This window comes from Lepus europaeus, chromosome 16 (assembly GCF_033115175.1).
Source record: "Lepus europaeus isolate LE1 chromosome 16, mLepTim1.pri, whole genome shotgun sequence".
NCBI classification, from domain to species: domain Eukaryota; kingdom Metazoa; phylum Chordata; class Mammalia; order Lagomorpha; family Leporidae; genus Lepus; species Lepus europaeus.
Window position 1 is genome coordinate 90,848,738 of NC_084842.1, and position 21,054 is coordinate 90,869,791.

Sequence of the window (21,054 nt, forward strand, 5' to 3'; positions counted from 1 at the left end):
AGTCCCAGGGCAGCCTCACGAGCAGTGGGAAGTGCAGGCAGCACAGGCTGTTTACCATGACCACACGCATTCTAGAAGCTGACCCAGAGGCACCGGCACACGTGTACCCCGTCCCACGGTCCACACCGCGCGCGCGTACCCCGTCCCACGGTCCACACCGCGCGCGTGCCCCGTCCCACGGTCCACACCGCGCGCGCGTGCCCCGTCCCACGGTCCACACCGCGCGCGCATGCCCCGTCCCACGGTCCACACCGCGCGCGCGTGCCCCGTCCCACAGCCCACACCGCGCGCGTGTACATTGTCCCACGGTCCACACCGCACACGTGTACATTGTCCCACGGCCCACACAGCGCACGTGTGCCCCGTCCCACGGCCCACACAGCACACGTGTGCCCCGTCCCACGGCCCACACCGCGCGCGTGTACATTGTCCCACGGCCCACACCGCGCACGTGTACATTGTCCCACGGTCCACACCGCGCGCGTGTACATTGTCCCACGGTCCACACCGCGCGCGTGTACCCCCGTCCCACGGCCCACACCGCACGCGTGCCCCGTCCCACGGTCCACACAGCGCACGTGTGCCCCGTCCCACGGTCCACACCGCGCACGTGTACATTGTCCCACGGCCCACACCGCGCGCGCGTGCCCCGTCCCACGGCCCACACCGCACGCGTGTACCCCGTCCCACGGCCCACACCGCGCGCGCGTGCCCCGTCCCACGGCCCACACCGCGCGCGTGCCCCGTCCCACGGCCCACACAGCGCACGGCCACTGCACACACAGCTTCAGACTCACCCGAGTCGTCTTCACACTGTGCAGAAGTCACAAGGGCAAACTTGGTATTGTAGCGCGCCTTCTGCTTCTCATTGAGCATGTTCCACTGGGAGCCAAGCAGCTCTTCGATCTCCTCTCCTGAGGCGTCAGGGTGCTCAGCGACAACCTGGGAACAACCAGAGGGCTGTGCTCAGAGCCTCAACACAGAAAACTCATCTGGGTTTTCATTTACACAGAATCAAACTGGCCCTTTAGAACTGAGCGCATGGTGTTTTTGTGTGTCCATAACGGCTTACTGTGATTCACCGAAAAGCCGTAAACGAACACAGTGGCAGTGACAATGATTCTATTACATTTATGTAAACACAGGAAATGATAAACAATAAGAAAAAAACATACTTTCCAAAATCACTAACTCACTTATCTACGAGTCACAGTTTTCTAGGCATCCTTGAATACTCAGGGGTAGGACAAGTTCTACAGAAATGCTACCTGGGCCCTGGCTGTGGTGCAGCTTAATCCTCTGCTTGCAGTGCCGGCATCCCATATGGGCGCCAGTTTAAGTCCTGGCTGCTCCACTTCCCATCCAACTCTCTGCTGTGGCCTGGGAAAGCAGTGGCAGATGGCCCAAGTGCTTGGGGCCCTGCACCCACGTGGGAGACCCAGAAGAAGCTCCTGGCTTCGAATCAGCTCAGCTCCAGCGGTTCTTGCCCACTTAGGGAGTAAACCAGCGGATAAAGACCTTTCTCTCTGTCTCTCCTTCTCTGTGTCTGTAACTCTACCTCTCAGTTAAATAAAAAAAATCTTAAAAAAATAAAAAATAAAAAAGGAAGAAAGAACTGCTACCTGAGAGGTGAACATCTGATGCAGTCGTTTAGGACACCACCTGGGACACCTGCATCCCATATTTGAGTTCCTGTGTTCAAGTCCCAGCTCTGCAACCAACCCAGCTTCCTACTAATGAGCACCCAGCAGCAGCAGATGGCTGAAGAGGTCCCCACCGCACACATGGGGGACCTGCTGTGAGTTCCAGGCTTCTGGCTTTGGCCTTCCCCAGCCCTGGTTGTGTGGGCATTTGGGAGTGAATCAGCAGACAGAAGATTCTCTCCATCTCTGCTCTTCAAGGTCCCTGGCCTTTCAAGTGAATAAACCTTTTTTATTTATTTATTGGAAAGGCAGTTACAGGAGGCAGAGGCAGAGAGAGAGGCCTTCCATCTGCCGTTGCACTCCCCAGAGGATCCCAACAGCAGGAGCTGCGCCGATCCGAAGCCAGGAACCAGGAGCCTTCTCCCCATCTCCCACACTGGTGCAGGGGCCCAAGGACTTGGGCCATCTTCTTCTGCTTTCTCAGGCCACAGCAGAGAGCTGGATGAGAAGTGAGGCAGCCAGGACACAAACCGGTACCCACGTGGGATGACAGCACTGAGGCGGCGGCTTTACCACTACACCATGGCGCCAGCCCCGCAGGTGAATGAATCTTTACTTTTTCTTAATTAGAAAAATAAAAAAGAAATGCTACCTGAGCACGAAGTTGCAACCTTAGCTTAAGTTTGCTCACTGCCACAGTGCCAACCCCCACCTCCCTACCTCTGGATGGGTGCCAAAGGCGCCAAGGAATACATCCTGACTTTCGCCACGGCTCAGGCCAACACCCAAGGCACGCTGCACAGCCAAGACACAGAGCTTCCCTGGCCACTGGTGCGCTGCTGTCATCAGCACCACAGACATGCTAGAAAGCTCAACTGGAGCCCTATGAACCAGGAACCTGCATTTCCACGTGATCTCCAGGAGCTAACACGCACACTCCAGGCCGGCGCTGTGGCACAGCAGGTTAAAGCCCTGGCCTGAGGCGATGGCTTCCCATATGGGTGCCAGTTCTAGTCCCGGCTGCTCCTCTTCTGATACAGCTCTCCACTATGGCCTGGGGTAGCCGAGGAAGATGGTCCAAGTCCCTGGGCCCCTGCACCCCCGTGGGAGACCTGGCTGAAGCTCCTGCCTTCATTCTGGCCCAGTATGCATTTCCCTGATGATTAGTAACACTGGGCATTTTTTTTTTTTATTTACAGATTTGTTGCCCATCTGTTTGTCTTCTTTTAAGAAATGTCAATTTAGAGGCCAGCGTTGTGACACAGGGGTTAAGCTGCTGCCTGCAGTGCGGCATCCCATGTGAGCACAAGCTCAAGTCCCAGCTGCTCCACTTCCGATCCAGCTCCCTGGTAATGTGCCTAGGAAGGCAGTGGAAGATGGCCCAGCTCCAGCCATGGTGGCCATTTGGGGAGTGAGCAGTGGATGGAAGATCTCTCTCTGTGCCTCTCAAATCAATAAAATATTTTTTAAATAAAATAATGTCAGTTTAGATTATTTGTCTATTTTTATCCGGATTCCTTGGTTTTTGCTATTGAACAGAATTCTCTATATATCCTGGATATCTGTCCCTTTGTCAGCTGAACAATTTATGAATATTGTCTTGCACTCTGTTGTCTCTTCACACACTGTTTCTTTTTCTGTATGGAAGTTTCTTTGATATAACACCAGCTGTATATTTTGCTGTTGCTGCCTGTGTTTTTGGGGTCTTATCCAAAAACCAGGTGCTTGGAGTGCTTCCTCTTTGTTTTCATCTAATAGTCTCACAGTTTCAGGTCTTAAATTTGGGTTTTTGATTCAATTTTTTAATTTATTTTTTTATTTGAAAGGCAGAGTTGCAGCGAGAGAGACAGAGATTCCCATGCACAGGTTCACTCCCCAGATGTCCACAATAGCCAGGCTAGAACTCCACAAGGTATCCCATGTGGGTGACAGAGGCCCTGGGCCATCCTTTGCTGCTTTTCCAGGTGCATTAGCAGGGACCTGGACTGAAAGTGGAGCAGCCGGGACGCGAATCAGCACCTATATGGGATGCTGGCACTGCAGGCGTTGCACCACAAAGCTGGTCCCTTTTCATCCTTTTTGAGTTGACTTTTGTATACAGTGAAGAAGGGGTCCAGATTCATTTTTCTACATACATACACCCAGTATTCCTGGCACGATTTATTGAAGAAAGCATCTTCTCTCCAGTGTATGTTATTGGTGCCTTCATAAAAAATCAGGTGGGGAACCACTGCTGCGGCATAATGGGCAGAACCACCACCTGCAATGCCAGCACCACACATGGGCACCAATTCAAGACCCAGCTGCTCCACTTCCAAACCAGCCCCTTGGTAATGGCTTGGGAAAAGCAGCAGAACATGCCCCTGAACATGTGTTCAGAACAAGTCCTTGGGCCCTGAACCCATGTGGAAGACCTGGGAGAAGCTCCTGGCTACAGTCTGGCCCAGTCCTGGCCATTACAGCCATTTGGGGAGTGAACCATTGGATGGAAGACCTCTCTCCCTCCCCGTAACCCCTATCACCCACATGGAAGACCTAGATGGAGTTCCAGGCTCCTGGCTTCAGCCTGGACCAATCCCACTGTTACGGCCTTTTGGGAGAACAACTAGCATACGGAAGAGCTCTCTCCATCCCTCTTCCTTATCACTCTGCCTTTCAAATAAATTAGGAACTTTATTTAAAAAATTAAGAGACTTGATTTGAGGCTTATTATATAGTTTATCCTGGAGAATGTTCCATGTACTGATAAGAATGTTTATTCTGCAGCTGCTGGGTGAAATTCTCTAACTGTAGCGTTCACTTCCTGTACAGCAGAGTCAGCTGCACGGTGTCTGTTCATTTTCAGTCTGGATGACCTGTCCACTGATGGAAGTGAGATTGAAGTCCCCAACTATTCTTGTATTAGCATCTCTCCCTTCAGAGCTAATAGTATTGGCTTTCCATGTTTCAGTGGATACCTGACAAATGCACTGAAGGGCTTTGGTTTATGGCACATTTCTTAGAATCTAGGAGTCCTCTGAGATCAACCTGGGTCCCAAAAAGGAAAAAAGGTGGTTTGAATTCTAAGCTGCCCACTTTCCTTTCATAGTTTCAGATGGACCATGCAGGAATAGCTCGGGAACACACCAGATGATGGCACAGAGCCTTGGTCTGCTTCCAGAGCTCAAGAGCACACAGCTCCTCACCAGCCAAGCCTAGGACTGGCTGCAAATGCTGTCAGTGCCCATTCAGAGCTGACCTCCACAGGCTCCACACAGCCCATCCAGTGCAGTGGCTGTCCACACGCTGACTGTTCTACACCTCCACCAGGTGCTAACAGCTCCAGGAATACACCTCTTGGCTCCGGAGAAGAGGCATACACCTTCACAGCTATCCACTTACTCTTTCTGGACTGGACGGACACAGGTAAAACTGAACAGGGCACTTCTCAAATTTTATACAAGTGACAGGACTTGCATATCCTTCAGCAACTGCCCTCTTCACACCCCGAGTCCTTAGAGAGACACTGCAGGAGCACACTGGTCTGTCCTTTATTTGATAACTTCTTAGTCTGAGCGGTACAGCATCTCCTTGGGTACAAAGGCAGAAACACTCTCGAGCAGATACCCAGGAACAAAACTCCGAGGCAGGTCCAGTCAACACTCCTCCCCCGGCACTGTGGGAGGACTCCCGTCTGCGCGTCTGCCCATGCCCCGCTGTTGTGAGGGTAGTGCTGGCTCACCTGGTGACTGGAGTATCCTCTCTGACTTTCACTTGCAGTTTCCTGGTTATCAGTGAAGCTGAACAGCACCTCTTCCTGTACTTATGGGCCATCCAGGCTCCTCTGTAAGTTGATATTCTCGTACTCACCCTCTCCCCAAATTTTAAAATATTTATTAATTTATTCAAAAGGCAGAGTGAGGCATAGCAGGTTAAGCCACTACCTGCAATGTCAGCATCCCATATTGGCCCTTGTTCAAGTCCCAGCTGCTCCACCCTCAATCAACTCTCTGCTATGACCTGGGAAAGCAGTGCTGGACGGCCTGAGAGCGTGGGCCCTGCACCCACAGGGGAGACCCAGATGAAGCTCCTGGCTGTGGCCTGGCCCAGCCTCAGCTGTTGCAGCCATTTGGAGAGTGAATCAGCAGATGGAAAACCTCTGTCTCTCCCTCTCTCTGTCACTCTGCCTTTCAAAAAATAAATCTTTAAAAAAGAAGAAGAAGAGAGAAAAGATAGATCCTCTAACCACTGATTCACCTCCCAAATGCCCACAAGAGCAATGCAGGGCCAGGCCGAAACCAGCAGCCTGGAACTCCACCCAGGTCTCCCATGCGGGTGGCAGGAGCCCCAGTACTTGGGCCACCATCTGCTGCCTCCCTGGATTGGAAGCCGAGCATCCAGGACTCAAACTGGTGCTCCAATATGGGACACCAGTGTCACAAGCAATAGGCTAACCCAATGCACCATAATGCTGGCACCCACCCCTTTGTTTTTTCCTTCAGGATTGTTTGGGTTCTATACATATGGCTTGTCCTTTCATTTTGCTCATGGTGTCTTTGGCACAAAATTTCCACCTTAGCATATTTCCTTTATATTCTGTGATCAGACTGGCTTATTTAAGAAATGTCCCCCAAGGGCTGGCACTGTGGCACAGGGATTAATCGCTGCCTGCAATGCCAGCATACCACGGTTCAGGTCCCAGCTGCTCCAATTCCAATCCAGCTCCCTACTAATGCACCTGGGAAAGCAGCAGAGGATGGCCCAGGTGCTTGGGCTCCTGACACCCATGTGGGAGACCCAGATGGAGTTCCAGGCTCCTGGCTTTATCCTGGCCCAGTCCCTGCGCCAGCTGTTGGGGCCATTTAGAAAGTGAGCCAGCAGATGGAAGAACTCCCCACCCCCCATTCACCCACACACACCTCTGTAGCTCTCCCTTTCAAATAAATAAAATCTTAAAGATGAAGAAGAGGAAAAGAAAAAAATAAATCCTCCCCTCTTCCAAGCTGATAAAGCTCCTATCCCACGCCAGCCAAGCTCCAGAGTCACCTGTGGCCCCAGCACCACAGGCAGTCTCCTTCCCATCCAAATGGCCTGCAGCCTTTCCCCAGCCATTGCCACATCCTCTACAGTCTGCTTCTGGTCCCTGCTCTGGGCATGGCCACCGCCCTGCATGTCCTCAGCATAAGTGTCACAGTCTTAAATATCACAACTTTTTCTAAATATATAAATTGCCTTTTTTCATATTTATTTTATTTCTTTGAAAGGTGGATTGGGGAGGGCGGGGGGGAATCTTCCATCTGCTGTTCACTCCCCAAATGGCCCCAGCAGCTCAGGCTGAGCCAAGCTGAAGCCAGGAGCCAAGAGCTTTTTTTGGGGTCTCCCACATGCGTAAGGGCCCAAACACTTGGGCCATCTTCTACTTTCCCAGTCCATTAACAAGGAGCTGGATCGGAAGTGGAGCACCAGGACATGAACTGCCACCACCCAGGATGCCAGCACGGCTTCACCAGACACACCACAACACTGGCCCCAGTGGACTCTTTGCTGCTGCACTTGAATGCTGATCACATAGCCACCAACCCTGGCGAACCCTTGAATTCTGAGGTTTTTTTCTGTATATTCTCTTCCATTTTCTACACAGTTCTCTGCAAACAACGACAGCTGTGTCTCTTCCTTTACAAGTATGTCTTTTTCTTTCCTTTTGTTATAGTATTGGTTAGTATTTGCAGTGCAATATTTATAAGCAGACAAGAGAGTGCCTTTAAAATTTCAGCAGCAGAGGTGCGCATCTGCTCTAGTGGTGAAGGCGCCTGTGTTCCATATCTGCTCTGGCTCCTGGCTCTGGCTCCAGGCTCTGGCTCCAGGCTCTGGCTCCAGGCTCTGGCTCCTGGCTCTGGCTCCAGCTAACGCAAAGCTGGGAGACAGCGGTGAAGGCTCGAGTAACTGGGTTCCTGCCACCCATGAGAGATCTGAGTGGGGCATCTGAATTGCATTCTGGCTCCCAGCTTCAGCACCCAGACGGGCCTGGGGTCACTGAGGGCATCTGGGGAGCTCTGTCTCTGTCTCAAACAAGTAAGATTCTCATTAAAAAGGAAAAAAAAAGCTTTTTAAGTTTATAAAAGTTCATCAGTAAGTAAGATCCTTGCTCAAAGTTTTTTTAAATAGATATCTTTCAAGAATGAGAGATGTTACCTTCTACTCTCGGCTCAGTAACTTTCTATAGAAAAAGGAATGAATTTTACCCAAATGCCCTTTCTCTAGCAATTGAGATGATCAGGAATCTGCTACACTTCGATTCACAACATAGCTTTTCTAACATTTAACCACCCTTGCATTCCTAAGAGCCCTGCAGTCACTCTTGAAGGCACCACTCACAAAGCTTGCCCCAGAATACTCCCCAGCTCCTTTAAGGGACAAACAAAACATCATGTCTCATGGATTTCTTAAAGACCCCACACTGTGCAATGCTACCTGCCACAAAAACAGCGGCTGCTTACGCACTCATGGAAAATTTTTATAAAATTAGTAGTAGTACTTTTAATCACTATATGGATTTAGACTGAACAGAAAATTCTGAAGATTAAAATTAAAATGGACACTATAACAAAACGGCCTATAAGCCCTAGATATAACTCATAGCTCTAAGCTGTAGTTACTAAGATTCCCTTATTTCTCTACACTGGAACCGAGCCTTCATTACACACTATCGGATCGTGCACTTTATGAAGGTGATGAAGACAATTATATAACTACTTGCATCACTGACCTACTACCATCCTTTCAAATATCACGGAGAGAAATCCTCCACCTAACTCGGTGCTGATGGGCGAGTGGTGCTGGGGCCTGCACTCAGACCCGTCTGCTGCAGACACTGCCCCAGAGCTACAGGTGGGGCCACAGCTGTGCTTCTCAGAGGGCAGTCCCGTGGGCCACGCTGCTCCTGGCATCTTCTCCCCCACACTGGGAGAACACGCGGCAGGAACCCCAAGTCAGGATCTCTGCACCCTAACAAAACTCACTCACTAGATCTAACACATGGACTCGGCCCACCACAGACCCCTGGAAACGCTGAGAAACAGGATCCGGGCTGAAGGGAGGGTCCTCAAGCAGCCAGCACAGTACTGACCTCATCCCTGTGCTTCTGACAGAAGACCAGGAACTGGGACGCTGCATCGCCCTTCCTGCCGCGTGGGGCGGAGGCCGAGGCCTTCTTCCTCCCAGCAGGAGACCCCACTCCTCTTTTGGGGTCGGCCTCCACGGTCTTCACTGAGCCAGGGTCACTCTCCCGGTTCTCAGCAGAGACACAGAGTTTGGCTCTCCGCCTCCTCTTCGTGGGAACGCCCTCCTCTCTCTCACACAGCGGGCTCTCAGCAGCCTCCTCCCTGACTCCCGAGGACGCCGCCGCTTCTCCCGGACACACCACAGCAACGCCAGCCTCCTCAGCCACTCGGGGGTTGAGATGAAGCTGGTCCCCCACATAGACGAAGGTGAACTTGGCTTTCCGCTCCTCGACCGACATGCCTGCTGCCTCTTCTGCTTGAACAATGCCCATCTGCCACTGGGCCCTCAGTTTCCCTGAAATGGGCTTCAAGAGCTGAGAAGAAAAACGTGCGACACTGTAAGCTCAAAACACAAACACAAACGAAAAGCTCTCCTTTTAAAAGGACACTTACAACATCAGATAAATTCAAAGATCAAAAACTAACTAACTTAGGTTTTGGAGAAAATTCAGTCCCACACAGAAACTCTACTGTTTCTTTAAGCTAGAAGTCAATTCCAATGGCATAACTAATTAACAATGGCATTGACTACAAATATAAAGGAAAATAAAAATAAAAATTTCAAAACAAATTATCCCTGGGAATCACCAAGAGTAAGAGAGAAGTAGGCTGTAGCACTAAAGAAACTTGTCCTACGTTATCAGAAAGCATACTTGGACAAACTAAACAATGGCAGACATACGCAGCCAGGTAATACTTCAATGAACTGCACTTTCAGAACAAGACAAATAGCAATTTATATAACAATTAAAACTTTGGTCTAAAAGTACACTGAAGGAATATGTATCACCTTAATTTTCTCAGCTTTTGTAGGTGCCTGCTTGGCACTTTCCTGGCATAATTTCTCAAACTGTTCTTCTCCTTGAAAAGCCACCAGGCTCTTCTCAAATATCCACGCCCTTTCCGGGGCGTCACCAAAGAACTGCACATGGTACTGGCGTGCACTCTTCTTCTGACCTGGTTTTTAAAATAAAATGTTAGGACAGGAAGTTAGAATTTGGGATGAACTTTGGCAAGTCTTTTACTCCTTTGAAGTTGTTTGGTGCTTTTGAACCTGTTAACCTTAAAACAAACTCTACCTTCTTACCTCCACCATGCTCCATGCCTAGGAGAGAAACACGGACAAGAGACAGTGAGGCTCAAAGCTGACCAAGCTGTGCAGTCCTTCAACTCTTCCCTGCAATCAGACAAGGAGGACGGAGGAGGGCTGCAGCAAAGGGGACATTTCAGCAGAGAGGGGAGAGGGGAAGGGGTGGGAAACTGATACACTGCCTGCCAGCTGAAAGAGCACTACCAGCCTCCAAGAGCAGCTGAGACCAGAGTGGGCCCTTGGACGTCCACTGCTGCACATGCTCAGTTACAAGGAAGAAACCACGGCCCACAGCGCAGCCAGAGGGAACCTGGAGGAGGAAAGACATGGGGACCCCATAAGCCAAGAGGATGTGCCAGATTCCGCTGAGGGCAAACAAGAGGCTGGACACAAGCACGCTGGTGGGCAGGGGAGGAGCAGACCTCCGTGGGGATCACTAGTCCACGTTCCTCACGCTAAACCACGGACCAGGGAGTCAAAGGAGACTCCGTAGAAAACTGAAGCACCCAGAAGGAAAACCTACCCACTGAGTCTTCAGGGATTCCTCCAACTAGCCGCTCATGGCCATCCAGACCCTCTAAAGTGCAGGTGGCCAGGGAACAAAGCCCTCTGCATATGGCTGTAGGCAGCCCTGAGTGTTGCCCTCTCAAACACAGCCCAGCACCAAGGAGCCCCAGGACTCAGGGAAGATCCAGCATGCATGAGCACAAAACACACAGAAAGGAACAGCGCCTGCAGGGCCACGACAGAGGAAAAGACGACAGCAACACAGAAAACCCTAGTTTGCTATGAACAGAGAAAGAGCTATTAGACATGTAAAAACATGGGGCCAGCACTGTGGCACAGCAGGTTAAGCCGCCGTCTGCAGCAACAGCATCCCATATTGGTGCTGGTTCGAGTCCCAGCTGCTCCACTTCTGATCCAGATCCCTTCTAATGCTAATGCATCTAGAAAAGCAGGAGCCTGGGAAAGCTTGGGCCCCTCCAACCACGTGGAAGACCCAGATTAAGCTCCTGGCTCCAGCCTCGCTCAGTCCTGATCATTGTAGCCTTTTGGGGAGCGAGCCAGCAAATGGAAAAATCTTTCTTCTCTGTCTCTGTCTCTCCCTCTCCCTCTCTTGCTGCAACTCTTTCAAATAAATAAATACATCTCTTTAAAAAAAAAAAAAAAAAGGAAATTTAGGGGCTGGCGTCGTGGGGTAGCAGGTTAAGCCGCCGTCTGCAGTGCCAGCATGCCATATGAGCACCAGTTTGAGTCCCGGTTGTTCTACTTCTGACCCAGCTCCCTGCCTGGAAAAGCAGAGGAAGGTGGCTCGAGTAGTTGGGCCCCTGCACCTAACGTGGGAGACTCAGAAGAAGCTCCTGGCTTCGGATCAACCCAGCTCTGGCCGTTGTGGCCATTTGAGGAGTGAACCAGCAGATGGAAGACCTCTCTTTCTGTCTCTCCCTCTCTGTAACTCTTTCAAATAAATGAATAAATCTTTTTTAAAAGGAAATTGAAAAACATAATTTTGAAAACAAAATTTTAAAAAATACCTGAAAAAAACTCCCAGAAAGACAAAGATTATGGAAAAAAGACTTATTCCCATAAGATAGCCACGTAGCAGGCCTCTCAGAGCACTGCAGCTCCCCTGGTGCTTCACCACTCCCACGGCAGGACCTACTGCAGGTGCAAAGAAGACAGCATCGGCGCAAACAGAACAAGACACATCCCGAACGGCCAAAGGACGCTCAAAGGAAAGGGAATGATATCTGCAAAATTATGAGTGGAATTATGCTCAATGTAAAATTCTAATCCAGCAAAAGCATTCATCAGTTGTGAGAAGAGAGATCGGAGTCGTGGCACGGAAGGTTAAACTGCTGCTTGTAACACCAGCATCCCACATGAGGCTGGCAGTTCAAGTCCTGCCTGCTCTGCTTCTGATTCCTGATCCAGCTCCCCACTAGTGCATCTGGGAGGCAGTGGAAACGGCCCAGCTACTTTAGGTCTCTTCTACCCACATGAGAGACCTAGTTGGAGTTCCCAGCTCCTGGCTTCAGCCTGGTCCAGACCAGGTTGTTGCAGCCATTCTGGAGTAAACCAGTGGGTGGAAGATCAGAGAGAGAGAAAGTGTGTGTGTGTGTGTGTGTGTCCCTCTCTGTTGCTCTTTCAAATAAAATCTTTAAGTACGAGGAGAGAAAAGTAGCATCCTCTGACCCCGAGGGACTCCAGTTCTGCTATATGCACACTTTCCCAGTGCGCACCAGAAGGTGGACTCCAGCAAAAAAGGAAAACTAGCCATGAAAGAGCAGAGCATGAAACTACAGAAAATAATGCAAGTAACTCAGGAAAGCGTCTTAAAGAAGTCTAAGATGACGGTGAAGAGCATCAGCAATCCGGACGGAAGAGGCATAAACAAAGATTGTAGGAGAGCCCTCGAGGAGACGAAGAATGAGAGAGTGGCCAGCACTGTGGGGCAGTGGGTAAAGCCTCCGCCTGCAGTGCCAGCATCCCATATGGGTGCCAGTTCGGGTTCTGGCTGCTCCACTTCTGATCCAGCTCCCTGCTGGTGTACCTGGGAAAGCGGCAGAGGATAGCCCAAGTATTTGGTCCCCTGCACTCATGTGGGAGACCTGGAAGAGACTCCTGGCTTCAGATCGGCCCAGCTGCAGCCATTGCAGCCATTTGGGGAATGAACCAGCAGATGGAAGATCTCTGTCTCTCCCTTTCTCTCTGTAACTCTGCCTTTCAAATAAGTCAATTAACCTTTAAAAGAAAGAATGGGGGGGCACTGTGGCGCAGGTTACTCCTCCACCTGTGGCACTGGCATCCCAAATGGGCACCGGTTCTAGTCCCGGCTGCTCCTCTTCCAATCTAGCTCTCTGCTGTGGCCTGGGAAAGCAGGAGGACATGGCCCAAGTCCGTGGGCCCCTGCACCCACATGGGAGACCGGGAAGAAGTGCCGGGCTCCTCGCTTTGGATCGGCGCAGCTCCAACTGTTGCAGCCATTTGGGCAGTGAACTAACGGACGGAAGACCTCTCTCTCTGTTTCTCCCTCTCACCACCTGTGACTCTACAGGAGGGAGGGAGGGAGGGAGGGAGGGAAAGAAAGGATGAGAGAAGGGAACTCTGACACAGGAAGAACAATCCAGGCAGCAAGGGAAGAGGAATAAAACCGGAGCTTCATCCTGCTTCCTGCTTGTGTGGCTCCTGGGAGGCAGCGTAACGGCCTGGCCCAGCCCTGGCAGTTGTGGACATTTTGGAAGTAAACCAGTAGATGGGAGGTCTCTGTCTGCCTCCCAAATAAATAAACTTTAAAGATAAGTTCCAGGGGCTGATATTATATTATATTATATATTATATTATATTATATTATATATATAATATTATTATATTATATTATTATATTATACATATATTATATTATATATAATATATAATATTATTATATTATATTATACATATATTATATTATATATATTATATTATATATATTATATAGCAGTTAAGGTGCCAGTTAGGATACTGAAATCCATACTGAGGTGCCTGGGTTCGAGTCCCAGCTCTGCTCCCAAGTCCGCTTTCCTGCTGCTGTGCACCCTGGGAGGCAGCACGTAGTGACTCAGTTAACTGGGTCCCTGCCACCACCAAGAAGCCTGGATTCAGTTCCTGGCAGCCAAGCATCTTGGGGAATTAAGCAGAAAATGGGCTTTTTCTCCCATGTGAGTGCAGGGGTGCAAGCACTTGGGCCATCTGCTGCTTCCCCAGCACATGAGCAGGGAGCTGGCTGGGAAGCAGAGCAGCTGGGACTGCAGTAGGAGATGCTAGCATCGCAGGCACCAGCTTAACCCACTACACCACAACACCAGCCAGCCCCTTTACGGGCACCTTGAATCCATACGAATTTTATTTTGGTCCAAGAGGTAAATCTCTGACAGTGTAAGTAATGTAATGAACCAGTTGTCCCAGGGCCATTTCTGAGTCTGTATGGACATGCCTGTTAGCGCCTCCTCCACCCATCGACCCTTCTGAGAGCCTGGCCTCTGCTAACAGTCCTGGTGCCTAATTCTGTGCCATGTTCCTTTCCTCCCATCACTGCTCATTAGACTACATGTGGCCCTTGACACTCTGCGCTAACTGAACTGAAATATTTCTCCAGATTCTGTGGAGTCCATTAAATTGCCAGTGGCCATTCATGCAGGCAGAATGGATCCCCCAAGAGACACAGCTGCTTCAGAGCTGCAGCTCCGGGAAGAAAGAGAAGTCATAAAGACGCAGACATGGCCAGGTGGCTACAGAAGCAAGGAGGGAGCACAGAGGCAAGGTCCCAAGGACAAGAGGCCACTCGGAGCTCCATGGGAAACCAGGAGTAGGCAGCAGCATGCTTAGATTTCTCATTGCAGTACCAGGGAGGGTGGGGATGGTGGAGGGGACCAGAGCCCAGAAACAGGCAAAGCAGACTGACAACCCCAAGTAGAGAAGGGCACACGTGCTGTTCCGTGGGAGACTTCAACACATTTCTCAGCACCCAATACAAGGAGTAATTCTGTAAACAAGGATTTGCTATCAGATAATACGAGAGAACGGCAGATGACCATAATGTTTTCAGAAAATACTGGAGGGGCCGGAGCCGTGGCATACCAGGTAAAGCCACAGCCTGCAGTGCTGGCATCCCATGTGAGCACCAGTTCAAGTCAACTGTGCTGAGTGCCTGTCACCAAGGTGGTTTTTTTTTTTTTTTTCTGAAGATTTATGTACTGGGGCCAGCGCTGTGGCACAGCGGGTTAAAGCCCTGGCCTGAAGCACCAGCATCCCATATGGGTGCCAGTTCAAGTCCCAGCCACTCCACTTCCAATCCAGCTCTCTGCTATGGCCTGGGAAAGCAGTAGAAGATGGCCCAAGTGCTTGGGCCCCTGCACCCACATGGGAGACCCGGAAGAAGCTCCTGGCTCCTGGCTTTGGATAGGTGCATTTCCAGCTACTGCAGCCCACTGGGGAGCGAACCAGCAGATGAAAGACCTCTCTCTCTGTCTCTGTCTCTGCCTCTCTAACTCTGCCTTTCAAATAAATAAATAAACCTTAAAAAAAAAAAAAAAGAAGAAGAAGAAGCCGGCGCCGCAGCTCACTAGGCTAATCCTCCACCTTGCGGCGCCGGCACACCGGGTTCTAGTCCTGGTTGCCCCTCTTCCAGGCCAGCTCTCTGCTGTGGCCAGGGAGTGCAGTGGAGGATGGCCCAAGTGCTTGGGCCCTGCACCCCATGGGAGACCAGGAGAAGCACCTGGCTCCTGCCATCGGATCAGCGCGGTGCGCCGGCTGCAGCGCGCCAACCGCAACGGTCATTGGAGGGTGAACCAACGGCAAAAGGAAGACCTTTCTCTTTGTCTCTCTCTCTCTCTCACTGTCCACTCTGCCTGTCAAAAAAAATAAAAAATAAAATAAAAATAAAAAAAGAAAAGAAAATATTGGAAATAAAGCAATGAAGGCTAACTTTTGTTTTGTTTTGTTTTGTTTTGGACAGGCAGAGTTAGACAGTGAGAGAGAGGGAGACAGAGAAAAAGGTCTTCCTTCCGTTGGTTCACCCCCAATGGCTGCTACGGCGGGCACGCTGTGCCAATCCGAAGCCAGGAGCCAGGTGCTTCCTCCTGGTCTTCCGTGCAGGTTAGGGTCCAAGCACTTGGGCCATCCTCCACTGCCCTCCCGGGCCACAGCAGAGAGCTGGACTGGAAGAGGGGCAACAGGGACAGAACTGGCACCCCAACCAGGACTAGAACCCGAAGTGCCGGCGCCGCAGGCAGAGGATTAGCCTACTGAGCCGCGGCGCCGGCCTGAGGCTCTTTTTTTAAAAAAATTATTTGAGGGGCTGGTGCCATGGCTCACTTGGCTAATCCTCCACCTGCGGCGCCGGCATCCCATATGGGCACCAGGTTCTAGTCCCGGTTGCTCTTCTTCCAGTCCAGCTCTCTGCTGTGGCCCGGGAGGGCAGTGGAGGATAGAGGATGGCCCAAGTGCTTAGGCGCCTGCACCTGTGTGGGAGACCAGGAAGAAGCACCTGGCTCCGGGCTTCAGATCAGCACAGCGCTAACCATGGTGGCCATTTGGCGGGTGAACCAATGGAAGGAAGACCTTTCTCTCTGTCTCTCTCTGTCTATCTCTGTCAAAAAAAATAAAATAAAATAAATTTATTTAAAAGGCAGAGTTACCGAGAGGGAAGCAGAGAGGGAGAGAGAAAGAGAGAGATCTTCCATCTACTGGTTCACTTCCCAAATGGCCCTGACAGTCTGGTCAGGGCCGGGTTAGGCCAAACCCAGGGAGCCAGGGACCCTATCCATGGCTACCACATGGGTAGCAGTGGCCCAAGTACTTGGGTTGTCTTCCGTTGCTTTCCCAAGCGTATCAGCAGGGAACTAGATTTAAAGCAGAGCAGCCAAGGCTCTAACCTGCTCTCATATGGGATGCTGGCATTCAGGCAGTGGCTTAATCCACCGTACTACAATGCTGCCAGCTCACCAAAGGTTAACTCTTAAGGTTCCCTTCCAGAACACTGAAAAAGTGACAACAAAAATCTTCACAACAGAACAGTACTTGACTGCAGGCCACAATCATCTACAAAAAGACAGGCGAGTCCCAGCTGCTCCACTTCTGCTCCAGCTCCCTGCTAAAGCCCCTGGGAAAGCAGCAGAGGACAGCCCAGGTCCTTGCCATCCACACGGGAGACCCAGCTGAAGCTCCTGCCTCCTGGCTTCAGCCTGGCCATTGCAGCCATTTGGGGAATGAACCAGCAAGATAGGAGATCTTTGTCTCTCCCACTCTCTAACTCTGCCTTTCAAATAAATAAGTAAATATTAAAAAAAAAAAAAAAAAAACAAAAGAGGGAGAGGCTGTCCGGGAATCCAGTACCCCAGCACGGCACACACGACTCACGGAGAGTGATGATGCTGAGCACCACGCACTCCGATGGGGTCGACTTCATCCACGGCCCTTGCCTCGCTGCCTACCTTCCCACGGCTCCTGCGGCCACACTTCTCCCTACAGGCTTTCTGGATCTTTCTGGATCTTTCTGGGTCTCCACCTTGCTGGGTCCTCTCCATCCGACCTGCTGGGCAGATGTGCACTCTCTGGCTCCTGACGCTGGTTTGCTTGTGCCCACCAACGCCCCTCCCCTGCACCACAGAGCCACCCCAAGAGCAGCAGACCGAGGGCTGCACCACTGCACCGTGGAGGGCGAGGCCGGCCGCACCCTGCCAGAGGCTGGCAGGTGACATTCGTCTGCTGCAGCCCAGCCACTCTGACCTGGGTCTAACTACAGATCACAAGCAGGTGGTGGAGGGGCTGCCTTAATCAGAAGATGCTACAGAGAAAAACAGCCAGATGCCAAGTAAGTACCCAATTCAACCCCCGAGCGCAGGGGAACCAGGCAGTTTGGGAATACTGGAGACAGTGGGGCTATCTCAGTTTCCGGAATCATGGCTGGGGCTGCTGGTTCTCACCCGTCTGCAGGCAGACAGGTCAAGTGCACGACATCCACAGCTAATGGGGCTGGCAAGGGGACCAGTGTTCACACAGAGAGGACACGTAGAACAGGTGTTCTCACCTACATGAGGGGGAGGAGTGTCCACTGTGCAGCCCTGCTTTAACCAACAGGCTTGAAAACATTTAAAAAAACAGCAACAATAAAGAATTCATTTCACACACAAACACAGCTAGAATTCACGCATAAACACTTGACATCACTGTGAAAACAGGGAAAAGCTGGTAACATAAAGACATGAGAAATGGGTAAGGAATAGCAGTGAAGACGTCTGTGTAGGGGCCGGTGCTGTGGTGCAGCAGGGTAAGCCACCATCTGCCGTGCCAGCATCCTCTATGGGCAATGCCCACAGTCCCAGCTGCGCCACTTCCGATCCAGCTCCCTAATACGCCTGGGAAAGCAGCAGAGGATGGTCCAAGTGCTTGGGTCCCTACATCCTCATGAAAGACCTGGAAGAAGCTCTAGGCTCCTGTCTTGGGCCTGGCCCAGCCCCAGCAGTTTCAACAATTTAGAGAGTGAATCAGAGGATGGAAGATCTTTCTCTCTGTCTCTAACTCTGCCTTTCAAATACATTAAAAAAAAAAAACCACATCTGTGTGCCACATCCAAGTGCCTGGGTTTGACTCCAGGCTCTGGTTCTAGCCTCAAGATTCCTGCTCACACAGTTCCTAGGCACAACAGGTGGTGGGTCAAACACCTAGGTCCTCTTACATGGGAGACTTAGACTGAGTTCCCAGCTCTTGGTTTCAGCTTGGTGGAGATATGATTGTTGTAGGCATTTGGGGAGTGAACTAACAAAAGTAGAACTGATCGACTGATCTCTCTCTCTACCTTTCAAATAAATATTTTTTAAAATAAAAATAGGACAGTAACAATCACAACATGCGTGTGGCTGAGCTTTGTCACCGTGTGCTCAGCAATCACTGTGTCATCATCGTCCTCAATTTTCACACACAGGAAAACAGAAACTTAGCAAGAGTAACAAATGCATCACCAAGACCAGCCAGCTGCTCTGGCCCCAGAAGGCTGACTCCAGCACCCACACCGGAAGGCCACAGCAGAGAGCACCAGCCCTTAGCCAGATGTCAAGGACCCAAGAGCCAAGCAAAGAATGATGATGGTGGTGATGATTAAAGAATAATGGGTGATCATTTCTAATTTTTTCTCCTCAATATCTACAAATCATGCGAAAATAAGCAATCACTTTATCATAAAATCTCAAAGTAACAGAAGGTCAAGACCACTTCTCCTCTAACACAATTCAATCAAATAAAGCATACGTCTGAGTTGGATATAAAAAGACATGGCACCATGCCACCTCCAAGTCAATGGACTGACTTTAGGTAAAGTACCAAAACTGAACTACAGTCAAAGTACTTGAGGAAGAGTTAAAAGCCATTTAAGGATTCATGTGATATTGCTATTGTCAGCAAGCGATCTAGGACTTGCTCCCTCATTTCTCTATTCTAAGCCCAACTTGTTCTTTCATTTCTCTATTCTCTTCAAGGTAGGAATCTAATTCTATTATGAAGGAATCTGTAGGACGCACAATTTAATCTTTAGACCTTATAAAAGAGATGGCTAACATCTTTCTGTAATAGCATAGCCAAAATAAGAGCTTAAATTATCATCTCATAGCTAGATTCACTTCGCCATCAGCGAAGTAAACAGTAAGTAGAAAAAACCTCCCTTTCAGACCAAAGGGAAAGAAAGTTTTTAAGTGAGAATATAATTTTCCTCATGGGCATTGTCTACCTTAGAAAAACTACTACAGAACATGCCTGTGACTATAGACTTGTAGTTCAGGCCACCGAAGATTAGAGATGGGACACGGGCACTCCCTTGACTTGCATCTTCTGGTCTGCTTTAACACAAACCAGGAGGAAAAGAAAGCTAGGCATCAGAAGCAATGGGTGGCAGGCCTATGAATGGCTGATCTGTACAGTGACCTGCCCTCAAGGAGACCCAACAGGCCAGTCCACTGCAGTGGCTTTCAATGTGGTAAGCCTGGGCTTCAGCAGAAGTCAGCTTGTGAAGAGCCCTGGCAGCTCTGCCAAGAGTTGGATCACTGGAAATGGACCTGCCCTGGAGTCGAAGGATGCCCAGGTCAGAGCCACAGATCTTATTGGCTCCAAGCTGAAAAGCCCTTCACTCAGCCCAACTTCCAAAGTGACCACTGCAGCTGAGGGGACGACCAAGTAGGGTCAGCAACATTGCAGGCAGAACTGTAAATTTCTTGTTAGAGATGCCCCCTGCCTTTACCTGGCCAGCTCTCCTCCCAGGCCAGCTAAGTAATGAAAGTCAACAGGGTGCCTTCCCCCAGGAGGTTCACACCTCCCTTAGGATGTACCCCATGTGAAGAGATAGATAGGTCTGGGCCTCTTAACTTACAAGGGCTAAAGCCCAACAGATTATTATCAAGCCCCTTCTGTCAGGTTCTATTTGCCTCTCAATCAGAAAACTTAATTGTAGCTTAGACAGCACCTTTCTTAGCTCCTCTAATAATGACTCTGTCCTTTGTTCTAGACCCTGTCTAGCGCACTTGGGCCTCATTCCTTTGTAATCATAACCTCTACTCTACCACCAGTGGCTCTACTCCCAACCTGTGTGTACTGATGGTCCTCTTCCCCACTTAATGCTGTATAATTGTTCAGACCTGGTCAATGCCACTCTTAGGATCGTTGGTTACTATCCTCACCCTGTCTTTTTTTTTTTTTTTTTTTTTTAATTTTTGACAGGCAGAGTGGACAGTGAGAGAGAGAGACAGAGAGAAAGGTCTTCCTTTTGCCGTTGGTTCACCCTCCAATGGCCGCCGCGGTAGCGCGCTGCGGCCGGTGCACCACGCTGTTCCGATGGCAGGAGCCAGGTGCTTCTCCTGGTCTCCCATGGGGTGCAGAGCCCAAGCACTTGGGCCATCCTCCACTGCACTCCCTGGCCACAGCAGAGAGCTGGCCTGGAAGAGGGGCAACCGGGACAGGATCGGTGCCCCGACCGGGACTAGAACCCGGTGTGCCGGCGCCGCAAGGCGGAGGATTAGCCTGTTGAGCCACGGCGCCGGCCTCTCACCCTGTCTTTTATGACCTTGTCTAAACATGATCAGAGTGGGCAAACTTGGAAGGCTTCCATAGCCTTGGCAACTCATGACGAGAGCCTAGGGTGGTTACTGGCGCCATAAACTAGAGTGTCAATTTGTTGGGTCAACAACAGGAGTCACTGTGCACTTGCTCCTCATGCGGGATCTCTGTCCTTAACTTGCTGTACATTGTGATTTAATGCTATAACTAGTACTCAAACAGTATGTTTCACTTTGTGTTTCTATGTGGGTGCAAACTGTTGAAATCTTTACTTAATATATACTAAATTGATCTTCTGTATATAAAGAGAATTGAAAATGAATCTTGATGTGAATGGAAGGGGAGAGGGAGCAGGAGAGGGGAGGGTTGTGGGTGAGAGGGAAGTTATGGGAGGGGGAAGCCATTGTAATCCATAAGCTGTACATTGGAAATTTATATTCATTAAATAAAAGTTAAAAAAAAAGCGCCATTTAAGGGACCA

At 50.3% G+C, this 21,054-nt stretch overlaps 1 protein-coding gene across 3 annotated transcripts in view; it reads right to left on the reverse strand.

Moving 5' to 3' along the window:
• The window catches only part of NSD2 (nuclear receptor binding SET domain protein 2), a 99,138-nt gene that overhangs the window by 41,559 nt on the left and 36,525 nt on the right, over nt 1-21,054 (reverse strand). For all 3 annotated transcript variants that reach the window (XM_062212723.1, XM_062212725.1, XM_062212726.1), the window contains exons 4-6: nt 9,693-9,859; nt 8,749-9,216; nt 798-942 (exon numbers count right to left, since the gene is read on the reverse strand). In XM_062212723.1, coding sequence (XP_062068707.1) covers nt 798-942; nt 8,749-9,216; nt 9,693-9,859 — 780 coding nt within the window. The remainder of the gene's footprint in view (nt 1-797; nt 943-8,748; nt 9,217-9,692; nt 9,860-21,054) is intronic.